Source organism: Hemiscyllium ocellatum, chromosome 5 (assembly GCF_020745735.1).
Source record: "Hemiscyllium ocellatum isolate sHemOce1 chromosome 5, sHemOce1.pat.X.cur, whole genome shotgun sequence".
NCBI lineage: Eukaryota > Metazoa > Chordata > Chondrichthyes > Orectolobiformes > Hemiscylliidae > Hemiscyllium > Hemiscyllium ocellatum.
The window spans coordinates 62578404-62595142 of NC_083405.1; the positions used below are offsets into that span (position 1 = coordinate 62578404).

Here is a 16739-nt window from a genome sequence, read left to right on the forward strand (position 1 = left end):
GGTGGCTGTGATTGGTCAATGGGAAGGGTGGAGTGGATAGGTGGGATGGAAGATGGACAGGTAGGATCAGGTTGAGGGGGTGGGTTGGATGAGGGGGTTGGGCCTGGGATGAGGTGGGGGTGATGGGGAGATTTGGAATCTAGTGATTTCTCTGTTAAGGCCATATGGTTGTAAGCTCGCGAGGCAGAAGATGGGGTATTCTTCTTCCAGTTTGCTTGTAGCCATGTGTTGACAGTGGAGGAGGCCCAGGATGTGGGTGTGGGTAGGGGAGTTGAAATGGATGGTGACCGGAAGGTGGGGTTGATTACAGCGTACGGACCATAAATGTTCCCTGAACCGGTTTCCGAGTTTGTGCTCAATTTCTCCGACATAGAGAAGACCACATCAGGAGCAATGAATGTAGTAAATCAGGTAAGAGAAAATGCATGTGAATCTCTGTTGGGCTTGGAATGATTCTTTGGGGCCTTGGATGGAAGTGAGCGGAGAGATATGGCGGCTGGTTTTGCACCTCTGGCAGCCACAGGGGAAAGTTCTAAGTGTGGAGGGGGCTTGGTGGGGAGTGTGCACCTAACAAGGGAGTCACAGAGGGAATGTTCCTGTGAAAAGTGGATAGGGATGGGGAGGAAAGTATAATTTTGGTGATGGGATTAGACTGCAGGTGGTGGAAGATGTCGCATTGGATGTGGAGACTGGTAGGGTGAAATGTGAGGACCGGGGGACTCTACCCTTGTTGTGGTTCAGGGATGTTTTGTTTGAGGACAGAGATGCAGGAAATGGAGGAGATGCATTTGAGGGCATTATTGATCCCGGGGATGGGAAATTGTAGTCCTTAGAGTAGAAGGACATCTGGAATGTCCAGCAGTGCAAGTGCTCATCCTGCGAGCAGAAATGGTGGAGGCAGAGGAATTAGGAGTATGAGATTGCATTTTTACAGGAAGGGGTGTGGGAAGGAAATTGCCTCAGCAAAGTTGTCATGGTATACTATAATTGATCTCCACAAGAAGAGATTTCTTGAATATTTGCCCAAAATACCTAGTATTTGATTTATTATGGATGTTCTTTGCTCAAGATTTCTCAACACTAGAAACTCTATTTCTATTCACTCTCAATCTTCATAATTTAAACACATCAAATGTGACCGTATTCCCAATAATTCCGATAAAAATAGTCCCAAACTTTCAGAGCTTTCTTCATGCTGAAAAAGTGTATAGGATAATAAGCAGGCAGGGAAAGAGTTAAGTTCTGAGTTTTGTGAAACAAGAGGTTCAGCTGAGCATGACTCAGATCAGGTAAGAATTTACAATTAACAATGGGGTGCAAGAGACAAGGGTAATGGATTAACAAGATGGCAAAGCAGTCATTGCGTTGAGCCATTTAACAATACTGGAAGAAATCAGCATGTGAGGTCAGTTTAACAAGGTGAAAAGTATTCATTATGTGAAGCCAGTTATTCATTGTGTAACAGCAGATGATGTAATCTTTTTTTCTATTGACACTTGCTAATTGTAACGGTTACCCAATCAATATGTATGTTGCCTTATCTGGATGCTCCTCCCTGTAAAATGACCGTATTATATTTAATTGAGAAACTGCTGTTCCAGACACTCACATCTTTGTGCACATGGGTCCCACCTGGTCCAAAGGTATGTGATAACATCTTTGAAAGAAAATACTTAGAAAATACCAAGGAGAATAAGGAAATGTAACAGATAATTTCAGACATTCTTTATATATCAAAAGAGGAACCTTGGCAATGGCTGACAGTTTACCAGGAGAAATAATGTGGGACATCGTCAAGCTGTTTAATTAATTATTCTCATCTTCTGGATGAGATTAACTGGATATGCAAAATTCCTAGTTTGAAAGTCTTGGTCTGAAGATTCACTAAACTTGCTCTAAGTTGTGTCATTGATTGAATGTAGCCTTATATAATTGGCAGTTGGTAATGCCACACATTTGGGTGAATATTAACAGTAAAATTTGGAAGCTTGGATGCAGGTGGTGAATTTGTATAGAGTTGCCATACCTAGAAACTATGCTTTGGTAGCCTTTAAATCACATTTTGACATATTTTTATTCTGTGTAACAGAAGATAATATTTTGCATAACCAAAAACACTCCATATTCGTCCCAAGCTCACCTGATTCCTTTTACAATTCATGGTCTTTGAAAGTGCTATTATCTTTTTCCTTCACAGCTCAAAAACAAATTTCACAAACAGACTGAGTTCCCTGAAAAGAGAAGATTCTGCCCTCACTTGTGCCGTGGGTTAGCTTGCCCCAGTTTAACAATTAATTGTTAATCCAAATTGTAGATTTTTCAGTTTAACATCACTTGCGGTAAATTATCACAGTGCTTCATCAGTGGCAATGTTGAACACTTTGGCAAATATGGGCTGTTCAAAAACTCAGCATGGATTTGTGAAACACAAATCACATCAGATCAATCTAGCTGAAGTTTTTGAGAAGTTCTCCAGATGACGGTCAAAAGAATGCTCCAAGATGCTGTGAAATGGACTTTCAGAATACACTTGTTAAGATTTTGCACAAGACAAAAACAACACCAAATGAGTGCACCACGCAATTTAAGGTAACATACAATATGGGCTAGCAGTTGGTTGGGGAGTAAGAGGTAGACAGCAAGAACAAAGGGAACATTCATTAATTAGCAGTATGTGACAAGTGTTGTTCACTAGGGATAAGACTGGGGTCACAGCTTTTCACCATATATATCAATTGAAGGATGAGAAGTTTTCATATTCATGTTTGTAAATTACACTAACTTAGATGTCATCTTAAATTGGATAACTGAAAGCACAAATTAGAAAAAAAAAGTCAAAAAAGTCCTGCATTACTTAGTTCAGTTAGTTGGATGGGTGCTTTTTGATGTAGAGTGACACCAACAACTTGAATTCAATTCCCGCACCAACTGACAGTATCACGAAGGACTCTAATTCTCAATGTCTCCCCTCTCCTGAGGCTTGGAGAACCTCAGGTTAAGCCATCGCTAATCCTCTCTCTCTAAAGAGACAGTATCCCTGTGGTCTGTTAAGACAATGGTGACTTTACCTTTTAGTACACAGAGTTCAGAACATGGAAATGCAAGCTCATAAACTAAGGGTACAGGAGTGACATGATGGAATATTTCCATAATGGTAAGAGACTGGATCTGAGGAGAACCATGGAACTTGAGTATCCAGTTTACAAATCACTAATAGTGACTGCACAACTATTAAAAAGAAAGGGATACTGGCATTTATCTCAGCGGTACTGGAATACACAGATTATATTTCCACTTATACAATTTGGAATGTTTGGAGAAGGAATGGAAATTTTAGGTGTCAGAGTAAATTAGAATTACAAAGTAGTTGAGGATTTTTGTTTAAATAGGAGATTAAATAAGAGAAAATTGTTGACAGTAATTTTGAAGGATGTCGGACAATACTAGATGAGAGGCAACCACTGAGGATGACAGCTACCACACAACCAGAAAGCAAAGCTGTGATGTCAGTACTTTAATGAGAATGGAATGAATTTTGTTACAAGTTGGTTTCACAGAAAACCAACTTGTTACAAAAGGTTGACAACAATAAGTGAAATTATTTACAGAGAAAGTTGATATCATGTTCAAGAATATCAATGAGATTTAGCTGCATTAATCAAAATGGTAAGGGTTCGATAGTCGATTTTATTTGACTTCAATCAAATTCTCTCCATCCTGATTTCATATTGTTTTTATATTTTCAAAGTATGTCTTTGGAATGGAATAATAAAAAAAAGAGTGTTTCTGTTATCTTAAGTGCACCAAAACATATTTAAATGTTTATAAAACAGAGGTTGCTGGAAAAGCTCAGCAGGTCTGGCAGCATCTGTGAAGAGAAATTAAAGTTAATGTTTTGAGTCCAGTAACTCTTCCTCAGAACTGATGGTAGCTAGGAAAATGTCGGTTTACATTCAGAACATAGGGTGGGGTGGTGGAGATAAGGAGTAAACAATAGATAGGGTTAGAGCCCAAAAAGAGACAGCAGATGGACAGACATAGGCGACAACAATGATCTAGCTGAGAGGGTGAATAGCTATCAATGGAGACTGTTCGTAGCTAACAATAGATAGTGTGTAACAGCAAACAATGTAATAACAAAACCTGGCATGAGAGGCAGAGGGATGGGACGTGGGAGCGTTCAGGCCCTAAAATTATTGAACTCTATATCAAGACCAGGGGGCTGCAGGGAACCCAAGCAGAAAATGAGATGTTATTCTTCCAGCTTGCGTTGGAGCAGTGCAGCAAGCCTGAGACAGAGACATTAGCCAAAGAACAGCATGTTGTGTTGAAGGGCAGGCAACTGGAAGCTCAGGGTTGTTTTTGCAGTCAATGTTCTGTCAATGTCAACGTTCTGTGAAATAGCCACCCAAACTTAGTTTCCCAGTGTAGAGGAGACCAAATTGTGAGCAGCAAATGCAGTTGACTAGATTGTGAGAAGTGCAGGTAAAGTGTTGCTTCACCTGCAAGGTATATTTGGGCCCTTGCATGAGGTGGTGGTAAATTGGCAAATGTTACACCTTCAGAGGTTGCAGAGCAAGGTGCTGTAGGGGTGGTGCTGAGAGTGAAGGAAGAATGGACCAAGTTATGTCAGAGGGAAAAATTCCTGCAGAAGGCAGATGAAGGAAAGGAGGGGAGCATGTGTCTGGTGGTAGCAAGTCACTGGAGGTGGCAGAAATGACATCTAATGACCTTTTGGATGTGAATGCTGGCAGCATAATAGGGTAAGGACAAGGGGAACCCTATTGCTGTTGCTGAAGGGAAGAAAGGGAGTGAGGCCGGAAGAGCAGGAGATGGGATAGACCCGGTTGAGGGTGCTGGGGAATCCTCAGATGAGGAAGGTGGACATTTCAGATGCTCCCTTGTCAAAGTTGGCCTCATCGGAACATATGCAATGGAGACGGAAGAACTGGGAGAATGGAGTGGAGTCTTTACAGGAAACATGGTGCGAAGATGTCTAGTCCAGGTAGCTGTGGGAGCATTTACAGTGGATATTAGTGGCCAGTCTTTTCCCAAATATGGAAACAGCGATGTCAAGTAAGGGAAGGGAGGAGTCAGAGATAGATCAGGTGAAAGTAAGGGCGGTGTAGAAATTGGAAGCAAAATTGAAAGCAAAATTAATTAACGTTTTCAATTCAGACAAGGGAGGGAAGCAGCGCCAATGGTATCATTGATATATCGGATAAAGAGTTGTGGGTGGAAACCAGAACAGGACTGGAACAAGGAATGCTCCACATATCCTATGAAGAGACAGACATAACTGGGGCACGTGCAAACATCCACCGCCACCCCTCTGACTCCGAATCGTTGTACCCAACTTGGTCTCCTGTACATCAGGGAGACAGGACACCAACTTGCAGATCATTTCAGAGAACATCTCTGGGACACTCACACCAACAAACCCCACTGCCCTGTGGCTGAACACTTCAATTCCCCCTCCCACTCCACCAAGGACATGCAGGTCCTGGGTCTCTTCAATCGCCAAACTCTTACCATCCGATGCCTGGAGGAAGAACGCCTCATCTTCCACCTTGGAAAACTGCAACCACTCAGGATCAATGTGGATTTCACCAGTTTCCTCACTTTCTCTCCCCCAATCTTATTCCAGTCCTAAACCTCCAACTCTGCACTGCCCCCTTGACTAGTCTTACCTGTCCATCTTCCTTCCTTCTCACTCCCATCCACACCTTCATCTACCTATCACATTTCCAGCTACCTTTCCCCAGTCCCATTGGCCTCTCATTTATCTCTCAGCCCCACCGGTCCACAAGTCTCATTCCTGATGAATGGCTTATGCCCGAAAAATCAATTCTCCTGCTCTTCGGATGCTGCCTGACTTGCTGTGGTTTTCCAGCACCACACTCTCAAGTCTGATTTGCAGTCCTCAGTTTCTTCACCCCTCTGACCAGAGGTGATTGAGAGTGTAAAGGGAACACACACCCATGGTAAACAGGAGGTGCCTGGAGCTTGCAAACTGGAAATTCTGAAGCTGATATAAAATGTCAGAGGAATCACGGATGTACATGGGCAGGGACTGGATAGGAGAGAAAAGACTGAGTCAAGGTAGGCTTCTTCAATTTTGCTGAATCTATACTCTTTGAATCGCCTCACCAAAATGGACCAATATTTTGTTTACTTTTACATGTCAGCTGTACAACTCTTGCAACCTTATAGTATTTAACTACAAAGATAAGGTTGCTCACCTGCTATGAGTTTATGCAGTGCACACCTGTCTCCATTGACTGCAGCAGCATGAACTTGAGAGGTCAGTATTGATCCATTAGACAACCAGTTCTCTGTAACATTTGTACTTCCACCAGATCGAGGTATAATTCCTGCCTGAGTAAAGAACAAGTCAATCAAATAGTATAGAACATTTTAGGTCAAAAATAAGATGTCTTTTTTCTAAGCATGCCTCCAAATTCAAACTTAACTTTACTAAGAATTTTCTAGGCTTAGGTACGTGTCAGAAAAATACTAATATCAATTTTAAAATAGCATTCAGTTGTTACAATTGCTTAAACAATGCACAGAAGAGTGGATACTGGTTTTGTTTTCCCAAATTAAAAAGTAGACTATAGCAAACAGCCCTTCATGTGGAAGGCACCGGGGTACAAAACAGGAGAAAGGACTTAGCAACACATGAATGAAACATCTGTATCAAGCATGGATCTTACATCTGTGGATTAAACAAAAAGGAAGGAAAATCTCAAGACACACAAGTAAAATTTCACGTCAAAGCACTAGGTAAGAATATAGCTCGGAATAGAATTTGATGCAATAAGGCGTGGTGAGGATTTAGGAAGAAAAACAAATTTAGAGTGGCACACTTCTAAATTAGCAGAAACTAGAAACAGGATCTGGATGTAGGTTTGCTCACTGAGCTGGAAGGTTCGTTTTCAGACGTTTTGTCACCATACTAGGTAACATCATCAGTAAGCCTCCAGAAGATGTGCTGGTGGCATGGCCCACTTTCTATTTATGTTTTTAGGTTTCCTTGGGTTGGTGGTGTAATTTCCTGTTCTTTCTCTCAGGTGGCAGTAAGTGGGATCCAAGTCAATGTGTTTGTTGATAGAGTTCTGGTTGGAATGCCATGCTTCTAGGAATTCTAATGCATGTCTTTGTTTGGCTTGTCCCAGTAGAAGTGGTGTCCTTCCTCATCTGTATGTAAGGATGCTAGTGAGAGTGGGTCACGTCTCTTTCTGGCTAGTTTCTACGCTTCTATGGATTACACAAAATTCACAAATCAGGTGTCCCCCTCAGATCCAGTCTCACGGCCTGGAACATCAACTTATAGATTGGCAAAGAAGCTACATCAAAGATTAAAGCACTTAATAGAAGACTCACACCATTCCATCCACTCCACCCAAGAATTCCTGAAGACCATCAAGGACATCAAGATAGAAGAGGATGAAATAATTGTCTCCTTTGACGTAACAGCCCTGTTCACATCCAACAACATCAACCTGGCCAAGGAAATACTGACTACATTACTAGAAGAACAAAGACACAAACACCAAACATCACCAACTTCATCAGCAGGACAGCATCGTCAAGCTAGTGGACCTATGCATTACCACCCACTTCACCTTCAGCAACAAGACCTACAGACAACCCAACGGAACACCCATAGGATCTCTGAAATCAGAGTTCTTAGGAGAAGCAGTAATGCAGAGACTCGAACAAACAGCTCAGCCAACCATCCGACCCAAACTTTGGGTCCGCTGCATGGATGACACCTTCATTGTCACCAAACAAAACAAATTAGAGGAAACCTTCAAGACCATCAATAATACCCTTAAAATTCACTAAAGAGGAGGAAAACAACAACAAACTGCCATCCATAGATGTCGCAGTAGAGCGAACAGCCAATAGGGAATTTCAAAACAGCGTTTACAGGAAAACACCACATATGGAACAGATATTGAACTACAGAAGCAATCATCCCAACACCCACAAAGGGAACTGCGTTAAAACATTAGTTTAACGAGCCACCACTTCCTGCAGCGCAGAGGAACTATGAAGAGCAGAGGAAAATCACTAATGCATCTAAAAGACAACACCACTGAACACTGCGGCATTCCTTCACTACTGCAAAGGTGATAGCCTAGATTTTGGGCGCAGATTTCTGAAGTAAAACTTGAATCCACAATCCTCTGATCCAGAGATATGATAACTATGAAAAAACTGAAAGAACTGCAGACGCTGCCAACCAGAAACAAAAACAGAAGTAGCAGGAAAAGGAAAGCAGGTTTGGAAGCATCTGAGAAGAGAAATCAAAGTTAATGTTTCAGGGTCGGAGACCCGTCCTCAGATGATCTGAAAAGTCAACTTTGTTTTCTCTTCACAGGTGCTGCCAGACTTGCTGAGCTTTGCCAGCAACTTCTGTTTTTGTATAAGGTAACTATGGCTGGGCTACAACCTACACCTGTTCGATTATCATAACGAGTAGTTCGACAACAAAAAGTTAGTAAGAAGATATCAAAAGAAATACTGAAAATATATTATTAGCTAACACTAATTCTTTTATCATAAAAATATACCTTTAATTATTATCCTTTACTGTGTCATAGATATGAAGTTTCCAGGCCAGGATTTTAAAAATAAACTTTAAGTGTTCTCCTCAACCAATCCAAATAAGATGAGGAATAACCAATACAATATGCAAACAGTTTATATTTTAAAATTTGCTCATGGGATGTGGGTGTCACTGGAGAAACTAGCATTTACTGTCCATCATAATTGTTCATAGGCAAATGCTGTAGGCTTGGGAACACATGCAGGTCAAACTCAGTACAGATGACAAATTTCCTTTTCTAAATGGTATGAGTGAATCAGAGGCTTTTTACAACAATCAACAATTGTTTCCATTAGACTGGCTTTTTTTTTCAGATTTTCATCAAATTCAAGTTTCACTATCTACCATGGTGGGATTTGAACCGCTGTCACCAGGACATTCGTCTGGGGTTCTGGATTACTGGTCCAGTGGCATGGCCACAATGTCCCCATGTTCCTCAATATGATGCCAACTTTAATTATTGCCACTGAAACCAGAACAGATTTGACGGAAATTCAAGAAACGTATCAATGAAATTAATTTTGAAAAATGTTCAAAAAGAAAAAAATAAATCTCACATATGCAGCACTGAAGAGTTTTTGTTGTTCATATATTTGCAGTAAAATTTGTAATCATTGAGAAATACAGCTTTTTCTTGTGGGTTTTTGTAAGCAGAATGGAATATATGAGAAGGTATTCATTGCAGTAATCCACGTTTTTTTTAAAATGGTATCTGAACTTTGGCAATTTCTAAGCTACCCAAACAAGCGTCATAGATCCACCACATCATTACCATAGCATTCACTTTCAGCACACTTGCGTGAGAGGAACTCCTCAATTACTTAACCAGCCCTCCCACAGTCTTGAACCTTAACAAATGCTTTGGAATGCATCAAGACTTCACACGAAAGACCAGAAACACTCCTGTGCCAAAAACTTTAAGCGTTAACCCAATCACTTCTAGAATTATTCTCTATATTGTCCAGTTGCTTGGCTGATTTTTAAATAAAAAGATTGTGAATCTTCCTCCTTCGCCAAACTTCTACCTCCAATGAAACTAAAATGGCAAATCTCATGAAAATATAAAACTAAACTGAAAGCAGTTGAGTCTGTGTACTATCCATAATGTGAATCATACAGAAACTATTTAGCTTTTAACTTAACATAATATCAAAGTCATTTTAGCTCAGTCTCCATTGCCGATCAACTGTTTGTGTTCTGAAATAAAAATGAGAAAAGCAACTTGTTAATTTAAATACATTCTGAAAGTGGTCCCTTTTTCAATATAATGAATTGTGGTTATGTAAATCTAACCAACTGTTTTGCTGTTCATTTTTTAAAGAACAAATGAAAATATACATAACGAGCAATTTCCTTCACCTCCCCCACAAATTAATAGTCTTTTTTAAAATAGAAAGTGAAAGGTTAAAGTACTAAATGGAGTCATACAGCATGAAAACAGACCCTTTGGTCCAACCAGTCCATGCCTAACATAATCCCAAACTAAATTAATCCCTCTTGCCAGCACTTGGCCCACATCCCTCCAAACACTTCTTATTCATGTACTTATTGAAATATCTTTTAAACATTGTAACTGTACCCAGATGCATCACTTGCTTTGGAAGTTCATTCCACACACAAACCACTGTGTAAAAAAGTTGCCCCTCATATCCTTTTTAAATCCTTTTCCTCTCACCTTGAAAATATGCCCCCTAGTCTTAAAATTCCCCACCATAGGGAAAAGACACCTGCCATTCACCTTATCTGTACCAGTCATTATTTTATAAACTCTATAAGGTCACTTCTTAACCTCCTATGTTCCAATGAAAAAGTTTCCAGCCTATCTAGCCTCTCTTTATAAGTAAAACCCTTCAGTCCTGGCAACATCCTGGTAAATCTCTTCTGAACCCTCTACAGCTTAAAAATATCTTTCCTATAATAGGAGCACTACAACTGGACACAGTATTCCAAAACAGGCCTCACCAACATCCTGTACAACCTTAACATAACATCCCAATTCCTATACTCAGAAGTCTGAGCACTGAGGGTAAGCATGGTAAACACCTTCTTAACGACCCTGTCTACATGTGATGCAAACTTCAAAAAATTATGTACCAGAACCCCTGCGTCTCTCTCTCCCCAAGGCCTTCCTTTTAATTGTATAAGTCTTGACTTTGGAGAAAGTGAGGACTGCAGATGCTGGAGACCAGAGTCAGAGTCAGAGTGTGATGCTGAACAAGCAGAGCCAGTAAGGCAGCATCCGAGAAACAGGAGAATTAACATTGAGCATACTGATGAAGGACTTATGCTCGAAGTGTTAATTCTCCTGCTTCTCGGATGCTGCCTGACTGGCTGTGCTTTTTCAGCACCACACAGTTTTACTAAGTCTTGACTTTGCTTTACCGAAATGAAAAGCAACAAAACTTCATCTTCATTGTTAACTTATATAGCCATCCATTTGTTGATATTTCTTAGATGTTTCCTGCAAACAGCAAGAACACCCGATCACTATTCATAAAGACTGTTGAGCTTCATAGATCTGTGCTGATACTTTAAATCAGCAATTAGAGTAACTATCATTGCACCACAAAACAATAAAACTAATTTTAAAAAAGCTATTTTCAGAATACACCACTTGTTTCTGCCTATGCAATAGGTTCTGTAAAGGTTCTTGATAATGGCAAGTTAGCAAATGTCACTACACTATTTAAGAAGGGAGGAAGAGGGACAACGTAGAACCGCAGATCAATTAAGCTTGACATCTACCTTTTTTTAAAAAGTCATTCGCGGGACATGGGCATCCAACATAAATCCACTTATGGTAATATATTGTAGCATTTTAGGTTTTGTCTTCAGCACAGATATATCCAAAACACCTCTTTTTTCATTTCCTTTGGTGCTATTTGAATTTGGCCCACTGTGCGGCCTAAGTAAGTCATTTTTGCTTCACCAAATTTACTCGTAACCATTTTCATGACCATGTTGATTCTGTGTATCTTATCAGACAGTTCATTCAAGCAGTGTAAACATTCTTCCTAGGTTTGGCTGAACATAACCTAGTCGTGATATAAAGGTGAGTTACTTAGACCAATGACTTTGTTGTTGAATTGTTAGAATGTTGCTGGTGCAGGTTTTATTCCAAAAGGTACGATTTTACATTAATTTGCTGGTAAAAAAGCTGATATTTCTTTGATTCTGTCACTCAATGCAAATTGCTCATATCCTTTTAGCAAATCGATATTGGCAACGAATTATGCATGTCCAATTCTTTCAATACAGTTCTCTAGTCTAGCAACAGAATAACATTCAGCTCTTGTTATCACTATGACTTATGATAATCATAACAAAAACCTTGTGATCTATCTGGTTCATCATCATAATGGGTGAGCTCTAGGTACTCAGTTTAATAATGTGATTGCCCGTCATGAAATTTACCTCTTCGTTCACCTGAGGTAACTTCTCTGGACTGAGCCTGTAAGGATGTTGTTTCATGGGTGACATCGCCCCATATTAATATCAAAAAATGTTTTCATGGCTTATTCAGATATATTAACTTATGAGTCTAATAGCCTCTGTAGTCACTTTGATAGGATTCTATCTTCCAGAAAAATATTGCATCTAAATGTTTAAGTATCTCCATACTATCCGATCTTGTTACTAGAGAGTCAACTCACAACTGATCATTTCTGATTCATTCGGCAATTGCTTTCATAATTTTATTTTACATCCTATTTTTTTCACTACCTAACAATCCGCCTTGTCATAATATCTCTTTAACATATTAACATGACAAACCCATTGATTTTTCTTCTTGTCTGGAGTATTCACGACATAGCTGCCATTACGAAGTTTCTTTTTTGCTGACTGAACATTGCTGCTAATGGTTGCCCAGAAACAGATAATAACACTAACATCTCACAATCAGCAAAACAAAACTTAGCTTTGGTTTTTATCTGCTCTATTTTCATTGATTGTTAAATACATTATATCTGCTAATTCACATGCTTTGATTAATTTTTCTCAAACTTGAAACACAGACTTGAAGGGTTACCACTGAGCTTTAGTTTATGAAATTTCTCTTTAATCCATTTAAGGATCCTCCTACCCTAATGTCCATGCATAAGTTCAAAAGGACTGAGTCCTTGCCTCTCATTGTAACATTGCTTGTCCAACAATCATTCAGTTGGGCAGAAATTTACTCCAATTATGTATTGGGAAGAGCCAAAATCCATGCCGCAAACAATTTCCTATCTGATAATTTCATCCTCCTCGTTGATTTAACTGTCTTACTAATAAGGTTGATTGCATATCCTCAATCTGATAAACAATTGAAGGCTGCCAAATAGTTTTTACAGGCAGGCAAATGACCTTTAAAGAAGCACTTTCAAATTGAAAATGTTTCCAGTTTCTATTGTAATTAAGGACGTAAAATACATTATACACACATGTACAAATTGGCATGAAACTGAAAAAAATCCATTGTCTATATCACTATAAACAGCAAATTGAAACGGACTTCGAAAATTTCAAAAACTTTTATGAAAATTGCAGATTGCAATAATTTTTTTGGCATAGATTATGCAATTTAAAAGTCCACCCAATTCTCCTGGTCAAGTAAACAGCATTGCTCACTGAACTACAGTTCATGTGGCATATCACTTGAAGTGCACAGGTGGTCATGCACTAGTGCACAAGTCAAAATGCTAGTATGCAGATACAGCAAGCACTTAAGCAAGTTAATTAAATGTTATTTTTTATTACAACAGGAATTGAAACTGGGTATGGAAGGTTGAATTCTAAATAAAGAGTGGATAAGCTGGGACCTTTTTCATTGGAACACAGAAGGTTCAGAGGTGACCTCACTGAAATTAATAAAAATAACAAGGGGTACAGATAGAGTTACTGGTAGTTGTCTTTTCCTTAGAATGGGGCATTTCAAAACTAGGGGGCACATTTAAGGTGAGAGAGATTTTAAAAAGACATGAGGGGCAAATATTTTACAGAGGATGGTTCACGGGGAAATGATGGATGTGAGTATAATTACAATGTTTAAAATACATTTGCATAAGTACATGAATAGGAAATCTTGAGGAATATGGCAAGGAGGAGGTAGGTGTGACTAGTTAATTTGGGATTATAGACCAAAGGGTCTATTTCTGTGCTGTATGACTTTATAAATCAATTACTATGTCATGCTTCAGTTATGATTTGGAGACGTCAGTGTAAGACTGGGGTGTACAAAGTTAAAAATCACAACACCAGGTTATAGTCCAACAGGTTTATTTGGAAGTACTTTCATTCGGAGCACTGCTCCTTCATCAGGTGGTTGTGGAGAATAAGGTCGTAAGACACAGAATTTATAGCAAAAGTTTTCAGTGTGACATAACTGAAATTATATATTGAAAAAGACCTGGATTGTTTGTTAAGTCTCTCATCCTTTAGAATGACCATGTTGGTTTCAGCTCTTTCATATGTAAATCGCAAAATATTTTTTATAAGTTACATTGACACAGGGAGCTAACACCTTCAATACATTATCTGGGCCGACACGACACCAACTGTTAAAGTTCACTTGAGAATGAGACTTAATAAACAATCCAGGTCTTTTTCATGATATAATTTCAGTTACATCACACTGTAAACTTTTTGTGATAAATTCTGTGTCTTACAATCTTATTGTCCACAACTACCTGCAGCACTCTGAAAGCTAGTGCTTCCAAATAAACCTGTTGGACTATAACCTGGCGTTGTGTGATTTTTAACTTTATGTTTCAGTTACACAGGGACATTAACAAGACCACATTTTGCATACTGTACTCAGTATTCATGTACTTCTCCTTATTTAAGCAAGAATGCAAATGCATTGAGGTGCTTCAAAGGAGGTTTACTAGATTGATACTTTAATCACTGTTTTAAAAATAGAGGTTTTACCCTCTTAAGACAAAGGTAAGGAGATTTTTTTTCTCTCAGAGGGTTGTGTAATTTTGGAACTCTGCCTCAGAGAGATGGAATATTTTTCAGATAGAAGATTTTATTCGGCAGGAAAATCAAAGATTATCAAGACTAGATGGGAACGTGGAATTCAAAAAACAAACAGATATGCCATGATCTTATTGAATAGTAGAGCACGCTTTAGGAGTTGAAAAAGTTGACTGGGGGCAGATGTTTGTAGGTAAAGAATGGCTGGAAAATTGGAAGCCTTCAAAAATGAGATAACGAGAGTTCAGATACAGTATGCTCCTGTTGAGTGAAGGGCAACACTGGGGTAGGTCTAGCAAAATACTGGATGACAAGAGAAATTGAGGTGTTGGTTAGGAAAAGGTCAGGCAGACAGCAGAGATCGGGTGAATTCCTTGAAGACAATTGGAGTATACTTAAGAGAGAAAGAAGGAGGACAAAATGGGGACGTGAGATAGTTTTGACAAATAGGGTTAAGGAGAATCCAGAGAGCTTCTACAAATACATCAAAGGCAAAAGAGCAATTAGGGAGAGAATAGGGTCCCTTTAAAGATTAACAAGGCAGTCAATGTGTGGAAATTCAGGAAATGGGGATATACTAAACACTTATTTTGCATCAGTGGAAAACAATGTGGAAGATATGGAATGTGGGGAAATAATAGCGACATCTTGAAAAAGATATTATAGACGAGTTGGCGCTGGACGTCTTAAAATGAATAAATGTGGATAAATCCCTGGACATGATCAGGTGAACCCTAGAACTCTGCAGGAAGCTAGGGAAGATACTGCTAGGCTCCTTGCTGAAATATATGTATCATCAATAGCCAAGGTGGAGCGCCAGAAGACTAGAAATTGGCTAATATTGGTGTCATTATTTAAGAAAGGTGGTAAGGAAAACCTAGGGAACTGTAGCCAGAGAACCTGACATCAGTGACGGGCAAGTTGTTGGAGGGAATCCTGAGGGACAGGACTTGCATGCATTTGAAAAGACAAGGACTGATTAGGGATAGTCAACATGGCTGTGCATGGGAAATCATGTCTCACATATTTGATTGAGTATTTTTGAAGAAGTCACAAAGAGGATTGATGAGGGCAGAGCAGAGGATGTGATCTATATGGACTTCAGGGAGGTGTTTGACAAGGTTCCTTATGGGAGTCTAGTTGGCAAGGTTAGATCACATGGAATACAGGGAGAACTAGCCATTTGGATACAGAACTGGCTCAAAAGGTAGAAGGTGGTGGGGGGGGGTTACTTTTCAGACTAGAGACCTTGTGGTGTGTCACAAGGATCGGTGAAAGGTTCACTGCTTTTTATCATTTACATACATGATTTGGATATGAACATAGGAGGTATGGTTACTAAGTATGCAGATGACACCAAAGTTGGAGGTATGGTGTACAGTAAAAAAAGTTACCTCAGAGTACAATGGGATCTTGATCACATGGGCCAATGGGCCGGGGAGTGGCAGATGAAGGTTTATTTAGATAAATGTGAGCTGCTGCATTTTGGAAAGGCAAATCAGGGCAGGACTTATACACTAAATGGTAAGGTCCTGGGGACTCTTGCTGAACAAAGAGTCCTTGTAGTGTAGGTTCATAGTTTCTTGAAAGTGGATTCCCAGGTAGACAGAACAGTGAAGGAGGTATTTGGTATGCTTGCCTTTATTCGTCAGTGCATTGATTAGATTAGACTTACAGTGTGGAAACAGACCCTTCGGCCCAACAAGTCCACACCGACCCACCGAAGCGCAACCCACCCATACCCCTACATTTACCCCTTACCTAACACTACGGGCAATTTAGCATGGCCAATTCACCTGACCCGCACATCTTTGGACTGTGGGAGGAAACCGGAGCACCTGGAGGAAACCCATGCAGACACGGGGAGAACGTGCAAACTCCACACAGTCAGTCGCCTGAGTCGGGAATTGAACCCGGGTCTCTGGCGCTGTGAGGCAGCAGTGCTAATCACTGTGCCACCGTGCTGCCCACTATAGGAGTTGGGATTTCATGTTGTGGCTGAACAGGACATTGGTCAGGTTGCCTTTTCAGTATTGTATGCAGTTCTTGTCTCCCTACTATAGAAAGGATTTTATGAAACTTGAAGGGTTCAGCAAACATTTATAAGAATGTTGCCAGGGTTGGTGGATTTGAGCTATATGGAGAGGCTAAATAGATTGAGTCT

General features: G+C 39.8%; 1 protein-coding gene across 8 annotated transcripts in view; it reads right to left on the reverse strand.

Moving 5' to 3' along the window:
* The window catches only part of invs (inversin), a 272361-nt gene that overhangs the window by 203806 nt on the left and 51816 nt on the right, over nucleotides 1–16739 (reverse strand). For all 8 annotated transcript variants that reach the window (XM_060824802.1, XM_060824803.1, XM_060824805.1 and 5 more), the window contains one exon: nucleotides 6243–6378. In XM_060824802.1, the coding sequence (XP_060680785.1) occupies nucleotides 6243–6378 (136 nt within the window). The remainder of the gene's footprint in view (nucleotides 1–6242; nucleotides 6379–16739) is intronic.